The sequence below is a fragment of the Drosophila innubila genome, chromosome X (assembly GCF_004354385.1).
Source record: "Drosophila innubila isolate TH190305 chromosome X, UK_Dinn_1.0, whole genome shotgun sequence".
NCBI lineage: Eukaryota > Metazoa > Arthropoda > Insecta > Diptera > Drosophilidae > Drosophila > Drosophila innubila.
In genome coordinates, this window is record NC_047626.1 from 33877947 (window position 1) to 33895258 (window position 17312).

At 36.6% G+C, this 17312-nt stretch overlaps 1 protein-coding gene across 1 annotated transcript; it reads left to right on the forward strand.

Moving 5' to 3' along the window:
* Nucleotides 1–10615: 10615 nt before the first annotated feature.
* LOC117794008 lies at nucleotides 10616–16472 on the forward strand. Its single transcript, XM_034634471.1, has 7 exons — nucleotides 10616–11323; nucleotides 11412–11519; nucleotides 12560–12706; nucleotides 15477–15545; nucleotides 15607–15750; nucleotides 15816–15875; nucleotides 16003–16472. The coding sequence occupies exons 1-7, from the start codon at nucleotides 10616–10618 to the stop codon at nucleotides 16333–16335; spliced, it is 1569 nt and encodes a 522-aa protein (XP_034490362.1). The 3' UTR covers nucleotides 16336–16472.
* Nucleotides 16473–17312: the final 840 nt, after the last annotated feature.

The following is a 17312-nucleotide window of genomic DNA, read 5'->3' on the forward strand; positions in this document are numbered from 1 at the left end:
GTGACGACCTTTAATTGTATCGAATCTAATAGCTTTTCTACACATATTTGGGTTGCGAGTCAATTAAGAAAATGGGGCCCTCTACATTCTTGCTGTCCCGGGCTCCGAAATGTCTAGCTGCGCCCCTGCCATTATGGTTTATCAACAAAGCCTAGACCTTATCTCTTGCAGCTTCCTAAAGACTCTACTGTAGTCTTAATAGGTTTTCTAAGTTCGTGTACTTGTATGTAGCAGCTGACTCCGAAAACATAGTGGAGAATACAGACCAATCCTTAGCATTTCCACCAAATACTGGCAGATTTATATATTTGCGGTGTTGCCTACCTTGCGTCTAATCAAACCTTGCCGCACCATGAATATCACTGCCCTGTGCAGAGACACCAGTCACCCTGTGTGGCTTTGCCTGATGCTTTATATTTATAGCTTGTTCATGCGTGTAGACAGATTCCCAGTTACAATCGCCGTACAATCGCCGTGTGCAGCTAAAGCCTCACTTTGTGTAGACATTGCTGTATTTTGAGTCAACATTGCCGTCATCTGCTCACTTACGCTGCACTATGGGCAATTTTTCAATTTAGGCGGCATAAACTCTAAATATCAAGCTAGAGACTTAAAATTTTTAATGTACGTTTAAAGTACTACGTTAGTTACACTAAAGCGGAATTCTTAAATTTTTTTTGGAAATTGGATTAACCCCTTCCTATTCAACTCTGGGAAAAAATGCAATATATTTTCAAAAACTCTAAAAGTAAAGCTAAGCACTTGAAATTTAGTGCAAATATTACCTATAATAAACAAGCTTTTCGAATAAAAAGTTTGTAAATAGGGCCACACCTTAACTTTCTGCCCCTGAACTTGTACAAGCAGAATGACATTTTTTAAATGCGATTTATTCGAAAACGAGCAGACAAGGATAATAACATTAGACTATAGACTTTAACAAATCTTCCAAAAAAAAACCTATTTGCGAGGTTAAAGTCCTGTGACGAAAGTCTTTCTATGCCCCAAAATTTCTGATATCCAATTTAGTGACGAACAATATTCAATTTAATATATAAATTTAAAACAAAAATATATAAATTTAAAAAAAATTACATGCGCAAAGAGGTTGAGCTTCTTATATCTTAAATATTTTTTAAATGTATATATTTTGGTTTTAAATTTATATAAGAGTCCTTAAAAATACCTTTCTAGCGACATATAGGACATATCTGTAGCTTCTATGGTTTAGAAATTGTTGAAATTATCAATTTTAGCGTTTTCCCGCGAAACTAGCATTTTTTTTTCAAAAGTCGTAGAACAAACTTTTCAAAATTTTAAAAATGGATTAAATCCCTATCATTACATCTAAGGTTTTTTTTTAGCGCTTTTATGCTAACAGACAAACACACTGATTTTTCATTTCATTTTGAGAAGTCCACTAATAAATTAAAGTTTAATTATTTATTTTTTATTTATTTATGCTTATTTATTTATGCGACTAAAAGCAGTCGGCAAAGAAAAAATTACGAAGTATAAAAATTAAGTTAAAGATTACAAATACAAATAAAATTAAATATAAGCTATGAACTGTAAAGAAAAAAAAATTAAAGGTAGATCTGGGGTAAGCAAAAATTATAAATGATCCAACATTTGTTGCAAGGATTGGGGAAAACCCAGAAAAACCAAATCAGATCAATAAAGATTATCTTTTGAACTAGTTGTCGGATTTGGGTGATCGAAGTATCAATCGACGCGTTTTTTTTATTAGAAAAAAAGTTTTTGCCGCAAGGCTCCAACTGCTTAATCGTTTAAATCGTTTGCCTCTCCTACCTACAAACCCTTATCTAATGACCCAAGTGAGTTAGCAAAAGTTTAAGTATGCCATTTTGATCGGTATATAAGTCAATCTATTTGGACAGCCGTACCAAATTTTTAATATTAGCTGTATATATTGCTATGGCATCCATCGTGCTGCATTCGTCACTGCCGTCCGCAGTGATAATTTGTCATCTTAAGTTGCTTGCACCACAAAATTAATATTCCGCGGAACACAATTTCTTTGTTAAGATTTTTAGCAAAAAAAAAAAAAAATACTAGCAACAAATTTATACTTTTTTGCCATTATGCGAACGAAACCAACTATTTTTTTTTTATAAATTTGGGGCCCCATATGACGAACAACAGTTCTTATACCCGCTACTTAAAAAATAAGTAAAAGGGTATATTGTGTTCGTTGGAATGTATGTAACAGGGAGAAGGAAGCATCTCCGACACTATAAAGTATATATATTCTTGATCAGCATCAATAGCCGAGTCGATATAGCCATGTGTGTCTGTCCGTCCGTCCGTCCGTATGAACAAAAGGATCAGAGACTATAAGAGATAGAGATACCAAACTTTCACTCACAGACTTCTATATACCCCACGCAGATCAAGTTTGTTTCAAATTGAAGCTACGCCCCCCTCCGCCCCAGCAAATAGCGAAAAACCTTTCGCTCGTCTGTTTGAACAAAGGGATCTCAGAGACTATAAGAGATAGCGTAACCAAATTTGACAGACAGATTTCTATATATCTTACGCAGATCAACTTTGTTTCAAATTTAAGCCACGCCCCCCTCCGCCCCCGAAAATCGCGAAAAACCACCACACCCACAGTTTTTATGATAATACGTTTTTTGTGAAAATAAACGTTATCTATTAGTATTATCTATTATCACACTAAATTGCATCAAGATCGGACAAGTAGAACGGCAGTTATGGCGATTTAATTTTTTCAAAGTAATTTTTTTAAACAAAAGGATTTCAGAGTCTAAAAGAGATAGAATAACCAAATTTGGCTCGCAGATTTCTCTACACACCACGCAGGTCAAGTTTGTCTTACATTTTTATCACGCCCCCCTCCGCCCTCGCAAATCGCGAAAAACCACCACACCCACAGTATTTAAGATAATACGTTTTTGTGGGTATTAGAGTTGCAAGTTGCTTTTATCTATTATCCTATAAAATCGCAGCAAGATCGGACAAGTAGAACAGCAGTATTAACATGCCGAAGCTCTTGAAGCAAAATTAGCTCCTTAGAGTATGCAATAGTTTTAATATTGTTAGACAACAAAAATGCATCAAATAATTCTCAACTGGTTCTGACGACGCAAATATGACATTCGGCTTGAATCGCTACTCGACTCAACCCAAATGGTACCGATGAATCTTCAATGATGATGGAACTGGCATCTATGGAATCGTATTGAGCATACTCCTTGCATTTATGCAAGTGTAGTATGTTGTTGAGCGTGTCAAGTCACCGGTTACCATATAGAGAGGTCGATAGCCAAGGGGATTGACATTTAGCAAAATTATAAACCTGAAGAAGTTGCTAATTTAAAATTTTTTGAATCGACAACTAAGTAACAACAGCAACACAATATGCCACAATATTTTGTCATTCTTGTGCCTAAGAATTCTCAGCTGGATTCAGGCAATATAAAATAACAAAAATTAATAATAACAAAATCCTTTTTTCTTAAAAAAAAAATTCTTAAAAAAATACTTTTATACATATTTAAGTTAAGTAACAGGTATCCTATAGTCGGGATCTCGACTATAACCTTTCCCACTTGTTTTTTTCTATGGTGAGGTTTTAATTTCGGTACCCAAAATGGGTACTACAGCCTATTAGATTCATGACAAAATATGGTACACTAATCTGAACACCTATATATCCGAGACTAAAAGAGTTAGAGCAACCAAATTTTGTTACATTACGCCTAGGATGTTGACCTATATCAAGTTCATTTTTAAATTTGGCCACGCCCAAGTCTGCCCACGTAAATGATATAAAATCTAAGACTTGGCTCACATGATGGTGAAACAAGTACTGAAGTGTGTTAAAAAAACTTCATTGAAATCGAAAAGAGCTAAAATATGCCAATAAAATAATTAAAAATGTCAAATTCAGCGTACGTATATATTACATATTGATGGTATTCCTGAAACAGACTCGGATTAGGTTTTGTTACAGATTTGATTTCGCCGATCAGCTGTTCACAGCTGCTCCATACAAAATGTGTAGGGTTGCCAGGCAAAATAAAAAAATAATACGGAAAGTTAGGTAACCCTAAGTGATTTCATGAAATCAGGTCTGAGGCCACAATTTTTGTTTAATGTTGTGTTTGAGATTTTAATATAAAGAATGAAGAACGTATCCTGCATTCCAAGAATTGATAATTTGATAACCATATATTAAATGCAGAATAAATACTATAGATGTCCCAGATGGATATGACAGCTAAGAAAGGGCTGTGAGAATTGAAGCTAAAGCAAGAAAATAGGTTAAAAAGACGATAAGGATATGATAATGTGTAAAGTTGCAGATTAAACATTAAAAACAAACAGTATTATTCTAATTATACTAGCCTGCAAGAAAACTATGAGTAAAAGTCTAAGAAAAACAGTTTTCACACATTCATTTAACAATTGATGTTTTTGTGACATTTTTTGAACTCTCGAAATCAAAATCAAATCAGTGTGCAAAAGGGGTCGTTCCAGAAAATGATTCAGATTTGCTTAAGCCAAATCTAAACCAAATCCGAATCTGTTTCAGGAATACCACGATTAAACTTTATGATGTATACTGAAAATTTCATTGCGGTCGGATAAAAATCATCGAAGATATGTTCACATGTTATGTTAATGTTATAATTACATAATGTAATTTGAGTTATTTAAGTTAACAGTGCAGTTATTCCCCCTCGACTCTCATCGCCCCCCGCGATAAGCAGCACATTCCAAGCGCTCTCGCAATATTCACTTACAGCCCAACGTTCTACTTCCCTCGTCGCCCCCCGCTCCGAGTCAGCATTCTAAGTGCCGTTGACTCGCTGAGACAGCGGTCACCATATCCGCTGTTGCACAACATCAGCAAGTTCGGCGCCAGCAACGGCCCAACTCTTGTGACCAGAAATTGTGTGCACTACAAAACAACAACAACGTGTGACGGTCAAATTGCACTGTCTGCAATACGGGCGCCGACGTCGAAGACAACATCAACGGCAAGAACGAGGCTTGCCAAAGAATGAGCTAGCCGGCAATGGGCATAGAGAAATCCGGCCACCATTGGGAACAGTACTTTAACTTGGATTGTTATTATTGAATACGATTTGAATAAACTGATTATAACGATTTAACTTGGCTGCGTATTCTCTCTTGCGACAATTTGTGGGATCTCTGCACACAATGTCTAGGTATTGCAGCAGTCCGTTGTCATTGGATGACGAGCGACAAGTATTCCGTTGTCATGGGATAACGGAAATACTTAACTTACATGATATATCAATGCTATGTAAATGTTATATTAACATAGTTTAATTAATGTTAGACATGTTATATGAATGTTATGTTAAAATATTATATTGTGTTAATATACATTTATTCTGTTAATTCAATTGATTATTTAGTAATGTTAATGTTGAATTTAACGTCCAGGATCAGAAAGCTTTGGAAAACATAAGTAATAAGGCGAAGCGAGTTAAAATAATACGATAGTGTTAATTTATTGCTCAGTAACTAATTTGATTTAAATGCACGTCTTTTCATTTCGGCGGTACAATACAGAAGAAGGAAGTAAGCAAAGATAACATAACTCAGGTGTTGCCACGCTTAAACAATATAGTGTGACCAGTTTGCTGCTTTGACACAATCTCTAGTGTAGGAAACGTTCAATATTCAAACAGGCCCCTTCAAAGTAGCAATATAATTCAAAATAAAAGTTTAAATGCGTGTGATACCCAGTGACGAAATACATCCAAGGATTTTGGCTCTGTTAAGACTTTTCGTCAGGACATCTGCTGGCATCTGTTCCGTCGGCATATAGACGATCACGATGTCGCCACTCTTATGTAGTCGTTGGATAAAGTAGTGAAATTGGCTAAGGAAATTCACAGCATACGCAATGTCTGGTCTGGTTATGACTGCAAGAAACATTAAAGCACCTATTATGCTTTGATATGGATACTTATTTATATCTCGATCATCTGCTCCCTCTGGACGCTGCAAAACTGATTTCGCTTCAATCGGTGTTAGTGCCGGCTTGCACTCCGTCATTCCAAACCATTTTAGAATGATATCTTTAAACTTTTCTTGTGAAACGAAGACTCGGTGTTTCTGCCTGAATTATATGCTTAAGCATGTTTTCACTGGTCCGATATCTTTCATCTGGAAGGTCTCGCTGAGATAAATCTTCACCTCCTTTAGCCATTCGGGATTGAAGCCATTAACAAATCGTCAACGTAGATTGTGACCAGTAGAAGTTTGCCTTCTTAAAGTTTTATGAACAAGCACGGATCCAGTTCGGTGGGTTGCAATCCAACTTCCTGCAGATTGGTAGTTAGCTTCTCGTACCATCGAAGTTCACTTTGCCGAAGTCTGTACGAAGCCTTTGCTATCATGCAGACTGGGTTCTGGAACTGCTTAAGTGTCTTACGCCATCTCTTTGCCAATTGTTTGTACTTGGAGTCAGGAATTGCTTGATTTGTTCCAATTGAATAACCAAATTCCAGCTTCTTTATGAAGTCTGAGGATCCCTCTGGCACGATCATTCATGATAGTCTTCTCCCGGTCAATGCGCGCAGCCCTTTGCTACTAAACGTGCCTTTTTCTTGCCCGTAAAAGTGTCATCGTGTTTTGTCCGGAACACCATTCTATTGCCAATTACTTTTCTGTTGGTTGGACGCTCAACAATTTTCCATGTATTGTTCAGGACTTGCGCCTTGAATTCATTTTCATCATATGTGGTTGGATCATCTGTTGCTGTGAAAGCCATTTCACATTCCTAAAACGTGTCCTCTTGCGGTGAACCGCTGCTTGTCTCCTCATTTTCCAAATTCGCATTAATGTCTTTTGCTGCTGATTGATAAATCTTGCGTGGTCTGCCTGGCTGTCCCGAGCGCAATAATCTCGGACGCCCTCTGCCACGTCGCTCTTTCTGGGGATATTCTTCTTCAGACTCTTCGTCGCTTGTATATATCTCTTTGGGTTGCTGTCCACTGGCTTTCAATAAAGCTTCGACGTCATCATGTTCGTTCTCAAAAGATTCTTAATATCCGCTCCTGAATCCGGATACGCTTATGAATCTTACGTTCTTGCTGCCTATCATCGTGCGCCTTTTGGGAACATAAAGTCGGTACGCCTTCGCTTCTTTATCATATACAGTAAGAATGCATTCCTCAGAACGAGAGTCAAATTTCCCTTGGTTACCCTTTATTAGTACGTATGCCTTCATACCGAATATACGCAAATATGACATCGTCGGCACCTTAGATGCCCAGAGCGTATATGGTATATCGCCAGATAAACTTCTGGTAGATCATCGGCTTCTTATATAGCAAGCTGTATTGACAGCTTCTGCCCAGAACATTGGCGGAACACCCGCCTGCCCCATCATGTACCTTGCCATTTCCATCAGCGTTCTGTTGTGCCGCTCTGCGATGCCGTTCTGCTGCTGTGTGCTGCTCTGCTCATGCCCATGAAATCATCGAAGCTTCCATTGCGATATTCCGTTCCATTGTCGCTTTGTAACATCTTTATTTTTGGATCAGTGAAATTGTCGACAAACGCTTTGTACGGTTTGAAGGCTTCAAAAACATCTGATTTCTGCGAGATAAAATAAATTTCACAATAGCGTAAATGGTCTTCGATGAAAGTTACGAAATACTTTCGACCGTTTATTGACTCCGTACGCATTGGACCGCACACGTAACTGTGCACGATATCAAGCAGTTGACTTGTACGCTTCTCTGTTGCGATTTTAAAGCTACTCGCAACTTGGCTTTCGGTTATACATATTTCGCACTTGGATAACTTTTCATTTTCTTTAATGTTCATACAGTTCACTTTGCCTTTTATGGACATACTCTTTAAATCATGTTTGTTACGGTGTCCCATGCGAAAATGCCATAAATCGATATCACTTTGATTTTCGAAATCAATTTTACTTGCTTGATGTTGTTCTACATGTAAGTGAAATAAATTTCCGTATAGTTTTGCACTCAACCACACTTCACCGTTGTTTTTTACTATTGCGGCTTCGTTTTTACGAAAATGTACTTCGTGCCCTTTATCAGTTATTTTGGAAACTGAGAGTCTTTTAATATTATTTCATTATTTTTATGGTTTTCTTTAATCTCAATGTTCACTTCACCGACACCGTTAACTCTGGTTGTATTATTGTTTGCCAAATGCAGTGTCTTTTTGACGTCTGCTATATTTTCAAATGTATTTGCATTGGAACACATATGTGCTGTGCAACCACTATCAAGGCACCACATTCCACTTTGCTTTTCAGCAAGAAATGCATTATCGCACGTTATATTTAAAGCTTCTTTCTTACTGTGATTTGTACTGTTTTCTTGATCTTTTGATTCGCTTTTCGAGTTTTTAATTTTTGCTTTATTTCTGCAATTCCGAGGGAGATGTCCAACCTTGTCGCACACATATCACTTTCTCGTTTTTTTCTGTACCTTTTCGTTTCTGTTTCTCACTTTTTCATTATTCGCGTACAGTGCTTTCTGATCGCCGCGTTCTCTTTTCGCGCTTTCGTTTTTTCAAGAATTTTAATTCTAAGAACTTCAGGTTCAGGCAGGTTCGTCACGTGACTCCATGGCGCAACGAAATGTCTCGAACGAGTCAGGCAAACTGTATAGTAATAGAATCGCGAGAAGATCATTGCGTCAAAGAACCCGCTTATATGCTGCCTGGCTTCGCCGCTTTCGCTCATACGCGAGAGTGCAACGCGTTTCCTAAATTTGCCTTTCGCACAGGCCCTTTCGATTGAAAACTCTCTTGCCACCTTAAGTAAGAACTTCTATCTGTATCACAGTTCTCATAAATAGCCAATTCTGATGTGCTAACAGAGAGTAATACATATATCCGCGCGCGCTTTTTCGTCGAGAATTTTCCACGCAGCAACTTCACTGGGGTCCTCAGGACACGGCTTTGCACCATCTACAAATTGCCACAGATCGTTTTTTACGAGCACTTCGCGCATTTTCAGCTTCCACGTTTTATAGTTTTCAGAACTTAATGGCTCAATTTTAATATAAGCGCCCGCCATTTTTCACGGCTTTTCGTACTATTTTGTCTGTGCCTTATTCACTTGCACATTATACTTTGTTCTGAGTTTCCTATGCCCATAGCCTGTTGAATTTAACGTCCAGAATCAGAAAGCTTTGGAAAACATTAATAACAAAGAGAATCGAATTAAATTAATACGATAGTGTTCATTTTTTGTTCAGTAACTAATAATCGATGTGGGTAGCGAGCATATAATTGTCGAGTGGGCTCGACTAAAGCTCTTTCACACACCACGTTGAAACGAGCCAGTAAAAAGCGAGCGAAGCGAGCGGGATCGGAGCCCATTGTTTTTTAATTTCTGTAAATTTTGGCTTTTTTTCTTATCGTTTTTTTGAGGTACGCTTACATATGTCATTATTACTCGAGAATGTCGAATTCGATTTTGTACAACCTAAAAGCACAAAAATGGCTTTGTCGAGGCCCTAGAAATTATCAATGATTGCTGTTAAATGTAAAAATTTATGATACGGGAATTTCGAAAAATAAGAAATTTTCGTTTTACCTCTTTGAATGCATGATTTTCGGTTCTCGGACAGCACATGCAATCATTCAATTCATAAGAAGCCGCAGCTGAATTCATTCAATTCAGTTTGGCATGAATATCTCATACGCAGACCTATAATACCAACCAACAAAAGGTGAGTAGAATCAGGCTTATAACCTCAATTTTGCTTTTCAAACTCTAACATATTTTATAGTATAAGTTTGGCCCTGCATAAGGCGGACGTTCATTATTAAAAGCAGGGACCGTAACTGTTATAAGTTTTGAAAATAAAAATTGCAACTTAACAATTATTTTTAAACTTTTATTAAAAAGTTTCGATATAACACTTATTTTTGATTCTTATTAAAAAAGTAAAATATAATAAATAAATAATAACTTTTATTTAAAAGTTGAAAAATAACACTTATTCTTGATTTTTTCAATAAAAATTTTAAATAAGTGTTATTTTTTATTTTTTGAATGTCGCAAATAAGAGTTATTCAATAACTTTTAAGTAAAAATCAAGTAAATAAAAGTTCAGTTGAATGTGTTTGAAACCAATTGGTGTGTTAAAAAAAATTTGAATATATTCTTATTCTATTTGTGCCAACCGGACTTGGTGTTTTTTTATAAAGCCCACATCGACTTCTTCTATGGTAGAGCGCTAGAATTATGACACCTTAGATAAATTACATGAGTTTGTAGATATATATGTTTTTGATAATTACCATATCATAGTCAGTAAAGCGAACAAATAAAGACATGGACTACTGATCAACTACGTACATATATGAACAAGACATATTATTTGTGAACGATTACTCAATGTAATGCAAGGTGCACTGAAGCGAGGGTAGGATGAGTATGGGAGCGACGCCCATACGCCCACACACGAATAAGCAGTTAACAAAATGTAGAGAGCTGAATAGAAATGGAGGGGACGTGCTTTTATTGGCTGACTAAACAGATTGATATATAAGTGAGCTGAACTTCTGAACACAGATTTAGTGTTGAGTCCAAGCCATGAATAATATGATGGTTTCTCAGGTGCTGCTTCTGCTGATCTGCGCCTGCTGGGGTACAAAAGCCCGGATCAGTGAACTTACCTTGCAGTCTCAGTACCTGCGTGCTATAAGCGCGTATCGGCGATTGGAGCGTAGCTTGCCGCCGCAGGATTTACGTTCATTGACCGCCTTAGGACTATTAAATGGAGCTCGTCAGACAGAACACCAAATGGAGCAACATCTGGTACAAGCAATTAAGAAGTTCCTTCAACAGACTGACTTCCAGGCGAGCAGTCAAGTACTTCCCAAGATTGATGAGATCGAAAAAGAACTATTACGTGATCAGCGAGCACTTAACATTCTTGGCAGTGCCATAGATGTAATAAGCAGTACTAAAAATCAACAGCAGTTTCTCCAGGAGCTTCACAATATTCGCGAACAGCAAGCCATTGAGCTTCAGCCACAATCCGCAGAAGAGCCACAGCTGGGTGAACGATTGGGACAATTACGGCTCCACATACTGGCGCAGGTTCCTCAAATGAAGATTGATTTGGACACGAAGATTAAAACCGCACTGCAGCAACTAATGAAACAGGCAACTAATGATGGAATTTTAGCCAAGTTTAGTCAAAAGGCTCTTCATAAGCGGGCGGCAAATGAGCAATTGGGAGAAAATCAAGGAGATAATCCTAAGGAAATGCATAAAATCAAATCCATAATGTCGGAGGTAAGTGAGTCAAAATTCGCAGTATATGTGAATTGTTAAGATTGTGCATCAGTTTGACTGACGTATTACTTATAAATTTAATTAGCAGATTGATTTTCGAGAAAATCTTGTGGAACAGCAATTTGACAAAAGTGATAACAATAATAAACAACCACAGTCAAAAGACGATTTCGATGATATGACACTGGATATTAATGTGAGTATCTGATTCATTAAGCCTTATTATTCGATCAATGTAACTTACCTGACGCTTATTATAGTATGTAAGAATTTTAATATTATAAAAAGCAAAGTTTCTTACAATCATACATACGACGCTTATCATAGGTACCAAAAATAAAATATATAGCCTCAAATTGCTCATTTTATGGGTTTTTATACTCTGTACCCATAATTGTTGGAGTAGTAAATCAAAATTGTTCTTAAAACTTAAAAAATAATAACATGGGTCTATTAAGTTTGTTAAAAAAAATGTGCGTAACAGGCAAAAGGAGGCGTGACAGACCTCATAAAGTATTCATATTCTTGCTCAGTATCTAGTCGAGTTGAGTTAGCCCTGTCCGTTTCTCCGTCCGTCCGTCGGTTTTCCCTGCCCTGAGACACAGAAAATGATAAAAAATATTTTTAAAAAATTGAGATATTTCAAGATAAATTATATTTTTTTTATTAAAATGAAGCCTAATCCGGTAGCTGGTGAGTCGCTTCTAGAGAATGATCGAACTTGTGGCTTCCCGTCAAAATACTCGTCCCTTATGTTTACGGCATTTTCAATGCTTTATTGCATTTTGGAATGCTTAGTTAAAGTCCACCTCCTTAAAATTTTTTTCACGAATTCTACTATTAGAATTGCGTTTTCTTCCCATAGCTGCCATTTGCTTTGGTCTGTTGGCACAATCATGACTTTGCTTAAAGTTTTTACCCGACACCAATGACAATATTGCATGAAAATTAAAAAAAAAAATTGGTTCGGAATTAATATGAAACTCACTCTACGACATGTGATTTTGTCCACATTTGAAACCACACTAAGAACAGTTTCTGGGAATACGTCACCTTATATAAATACTCCTTGGCCTCAATCCGAACCGTAATCTTCCTTTATTGTTCGTACCATTTAACCGAATCTTTTTCAAAAACATTAGAGGATTACAGCCATGATAATACTTACTCATATAATTCTGAGATGAAAACAGATTTGTTGGCAAATTATTATTCCCCATTAATACACGTTTGAAGTCGCAAAATGTTACAGTTAAAAACAATACAAAAATAAACGGCACACAGGAAACTGGAGACGGTTTTTCGGAGCTTGGAGATGACGACGCCGATAATGGAGGTGGTGGTGGCGGCGGTATTGTTGGAATCATTGGCAGCTTGAGTGGCGTAAGTCATAATATTTATAGGCATTTGTCTAAAATATGCCGCTCTTTATGAAGAAATTTTTTATGCTTCAAAATGCTATAATTATTGTCAATTTTCGAAAAGCTTAGTTTGATACATCATGTTTTTTTGCACTGAAACTTCAAAGTGCATTTTTAAAAGAAACCGTGGATGATCGGGAAGAAATAATTGCTTGTAAATTCATAATAATTCGCGATTCATCAAGGATTTTTTTTCGGGAATTTAGGACAGGTCGTGCACCAAACAGACATTTACCCGCCCAGGTAAGTTCTGTGAGATCTGCGCCTCACAGTGAGGCCATTTCATATTTTGCCTTGCAAAAATCACATATTTTGGACCAATTAAAAAATTTTAAAAGCATTTGATAAAAAACTTCATTGGGTCACAGGGTGATTCAGGTTTGTAAAGGTGCCCACACACGACAGACATGCGTGATGAGCTTGTGCACAGACGGCGAGCGGCTCGTTGTATATCCATGTGATTTTTTGGTGTGTTTTGGTTTGATGTTCGCACACAACGCCACAGACGATGAGCTTGTTTTTCAAAACCAACGACACGCTTGCCAGCTACTTCACACTATAAAAATGCTTGTCGTGTGTGGGCACCTTACAATACATTTTTTTTTTTTATCAAAAATATTAATTTTTATCTTATTTCACTCTTTAAAAAAACAAAAGTTTAAAAATGGCTTAATTTTAGTGCTTTCTTTTATACGGCCTTAAAGGACCGTATCGAATAGACCAGAAAACGGTCTGGTAGGTCTAAACGCCATATAAAGGCTAGTTTCGAGTAGACCAGAAACCACAAAAAAAAACCTCTACACGAGGTAAGAGTCTAGTGACAAAACCAATTTCTACCCCAAAATTTCTGATATCCAATTTTGTGACGAACAAAATTCAGTTTAATATAAAAATGTTAAATAAAAATATAAATTAATAAAAAATAAAATGCGAAAATTGGCATTGTGCACTGTGCGCAAAAATGGTGAGCTTCTTTGTACATAAAAATTACTTTTTGCGCAGTGCCAAATGCCAATATTCCTTTTTTTTTTTTTATTTCCTTCATTTATTTAAAAAGAAAACTAGGGGGCTCCGCCCCCTGATCGCTTCGCTCGCGTTGCTTCAGTGGAGCATACTCTACTGTCGGAGACCCCTTACTTACTATGAAAAAAAAAGTTTTTCATACTAAGACTTGCATTTCGCCCGATCGGTCCTCTAACAGCTATATGAGAGTGGTTCGATTAGAACAAACTTTGGTCAGGAAATATAAGTCTAACTTAAATGCATATTCTATTAGTTTGGTTACGATATTTTAAAAAACCAAAAAAGTTTTTCATGCTAAGACTTAATATTGCACCGATCGGTCCTATGACAGCTATAGTGTATAGTGGTCCGCCTTGAACCAACTTTGGTCAGAATATATAAAACCAAGTTAATTGCATATTGTATTAGTTTGGTTGAGATATCTCATAAAACCAAAAATTTCTTCGTACTGAAACGTGTTTTCGACCGATAGGAAAATGTTATTAGGTAATATCTTTCAAACCCCTCAGCCAAATTTGTACGTACTACATCATACTCAAATTAAATAAAAATTGTTAGAGCCGTTTTGTCAAAAATTGCGAAAATGTAAGCTAAAAAACTTATATAATAGTCTTAATTACTCTTAAGAGGACATATTATTTTATGAGTTTTTATGTTTTAATATAATTTAAGTGAACTTGTTTTGTTTCCGCACGATTGAACTCACTTCACTTCTCGATAAGCACTAAATTCGAAGAAAAGTTTCGATTGAAGATCATTTAGTTCTGCAAATGAGCTACGATAAACAAACTAAAGTGAGTTGTCGATGTTTACATGGAAATCGATTCAATCAACTCGAAATATCGTCGCTTTCACGAAAATCGAGTTGACGATATTTCGATGTATGCTTACATCACTAATAAAAAGAATATACTTATTTTTTTTTTCGAACCGAACCTTTTATTTAAGAAATGGGTTCGGCTTAGGTTCGGGTTCACGGAGTATACAACATCAAATGTTCGGTTCAAGATCTGGTTCGAATTGCTTAAAAAACCCAAACCGAACCGGTTCAGCGAGGTTCGGTTCAGAACCAGTTTGTAGCTTTGATATAAAATTTTTTTTTTTTGTCTCGCTTTTCGGCCCCAGTGTGCACCAGCAAATTTTTTGTTAATTTTAAATCGCGCCTGCGGAGCTGCGACACACTTATCCTTAAGGATACTGACAAAGCAGACGACTAAGAAGCCATTTTCCAAATAAATTGACCCTTTTCAGGGCCACCAATAAATTTGAAGATAATTCAAAATGTTCAATACATCATTGCACAACTACAGCTATTTCTTAGGCATTACGATTCGCGGTCCATCTAGAATTCCTTTCGATAATGCTTTACAAATTAACGGTTGCACTTGCTTAAAAACTTTTTAAGATTCGGAAAGATGTTGCGTCTTTAACCAAAGCTAACTATGTTGAAAAAAAAAATTATTATTAAATTATTATTATTTGTAGCTACAAAAGTGCTATAAATGTTAACAATGAAAATACGGACTTTGTACTAAAAAATTCAAAACGCATTTAAATGGAAACCATCGAAGATTTGGTAGATTTTGTAACTTGACATTTCATTATATTCGGGAATTTTTTTTTCAAGATTTATGGAACGTTGCGGTATATTTTAGACATTTGCCTATTGATATCATATATATATCAATACTAAGTAAATCAGATTGTAGGGCGAAGGCGGATCGGATGTTGGCGCATTGATTGGTGCACTCACTGGCCTCATATCGACTCTGTTTGGCGTAAGTTTTCTGGAAATGAGATTAAAAATGTTAACTTAATAAATTTTATTGTATTTCACAGCCCGGTGGCTTGGACATTGAGTCATTGATTAGTACAGCCACATCGTTACTGGCCGGTCTGTTGTCGGGTAACAAGAATTTTGGTGTCGTTCTGGGTCAATACGTGGGTACCGCCTTTGATGGCCTGTCTGGTGGAGGCGGAGCGGTACGAACGCTATATTATCTATAAATGCTTCGTTTTTAAAAGCATGATTTCTTTTTTTCTTGCAGATCAACAATGGACAGTTTCTTGGTCATTTTTTTGGCACCGTGTTAGCAGCACTTAGCGCAGTAATTATATTTATTAACTTTTACATATCCAATTTCCAAATCCAAATGGGCAATTTTAATGCCCAATTAATTGCATCACTGTCTTAAGGCATAAATAATAGAAATTAATTCCTTGGTTTCTTGACAGGATCCAGAGGATGAAGGCCTGCCGCAGCCATTGACATTTACGAAGAATTTCGTCAATGGTTTTCTTGAGTCAAAGTTTAGGCCCATGTCAGACGAGGCTTTGGAAGCACGACATGGCAGCAGTGAGCTACCTCACCAAAAGAAAAAGGAAGGTGGTGTCGCTTCCTTCGACTCGGGAATGTTTGTAAAGCAGATTACATCGCACTTGGTTAACAGAGCTTTGGGACTTTTGCTGAATTCATCGTTAGGTGCTTCTGGCGGTGCGTCACAAGCCTCAGCTGGTTTATTTTCGAGCAGCAGCCATCATATGAAGTCGGCCACGGGAGGATCATGAACGCAATTTCATATATACCCCTCGCAACCTCCCACACGCATTCTCAAACACATACCACAGGCTTATTCCTTTGAAGGTCCATCTCTTTTATGGATGAAAGACAGGTCACCTTCTTCTCTTTAATTTATCTGCTAGAGTCTAATGTAATTGGCATTTTTTTTTGTAATTCCTTTTTTTTTTTTTTAAATATATGTATATAGTACATACAGTGGCTCAAAGCTTATTTTGAATAAGGGTACAGTACAACTATAGAATCGGGTAGCCGCTAAATATCAAAATAATTTAAATCCAATTATTTTCAGCAGTCTTTATATATTAGCTTGGACATATCACTTTAAATATATTTCTAAAAATAACCTTTAAAAATAAGGAAAACTAAAACTACCGACTTTTCCCATGTCACAGCTTATTTCGTGCAAAGCACTCAAACTTAAATATTTATAGGAAAACTTAAGGATTATATATTTTGTGGCCTCCATTTAGTTTAATAGTCCCTTTTAGACTTGTTTTCATTGAAAAATCCAAGTTTCCGGTGGTATCGCTGGAGAGGGCAGTTCCAGATTAACCAGGACTGCACAATGCCCGCATTATGTTTTGGGTTACTGTGCTGCTAGAACTTAAAAGTACTCTAATTATTAAAGGTTCATATTCCAGTCCATTATGCTATTAATAAAAACCAGGTTTCCAACGTCTAAACCCGCCATTGAGCCCCAAACAATTATACTGCCACCGGCATGCCATACTGTTGATTTGAGATGCTTGTTTTGGAGCTCCGTTTTCGTTTGTTGTCAAACATATTGCATTCTATCGGAACCAAATATGTTAAACTTTGACTCGTCTGAAATATATAACGTCATTGCAGAAGAAAATTGGACGAGTTTCGATAGTTTTAGTTTTTCTTATTTTAAAGGTTATTTTTAGAAATATATTTAAAATGAAATGTCCAAACTAATATAGAAAGACTACTGAAAATAGCT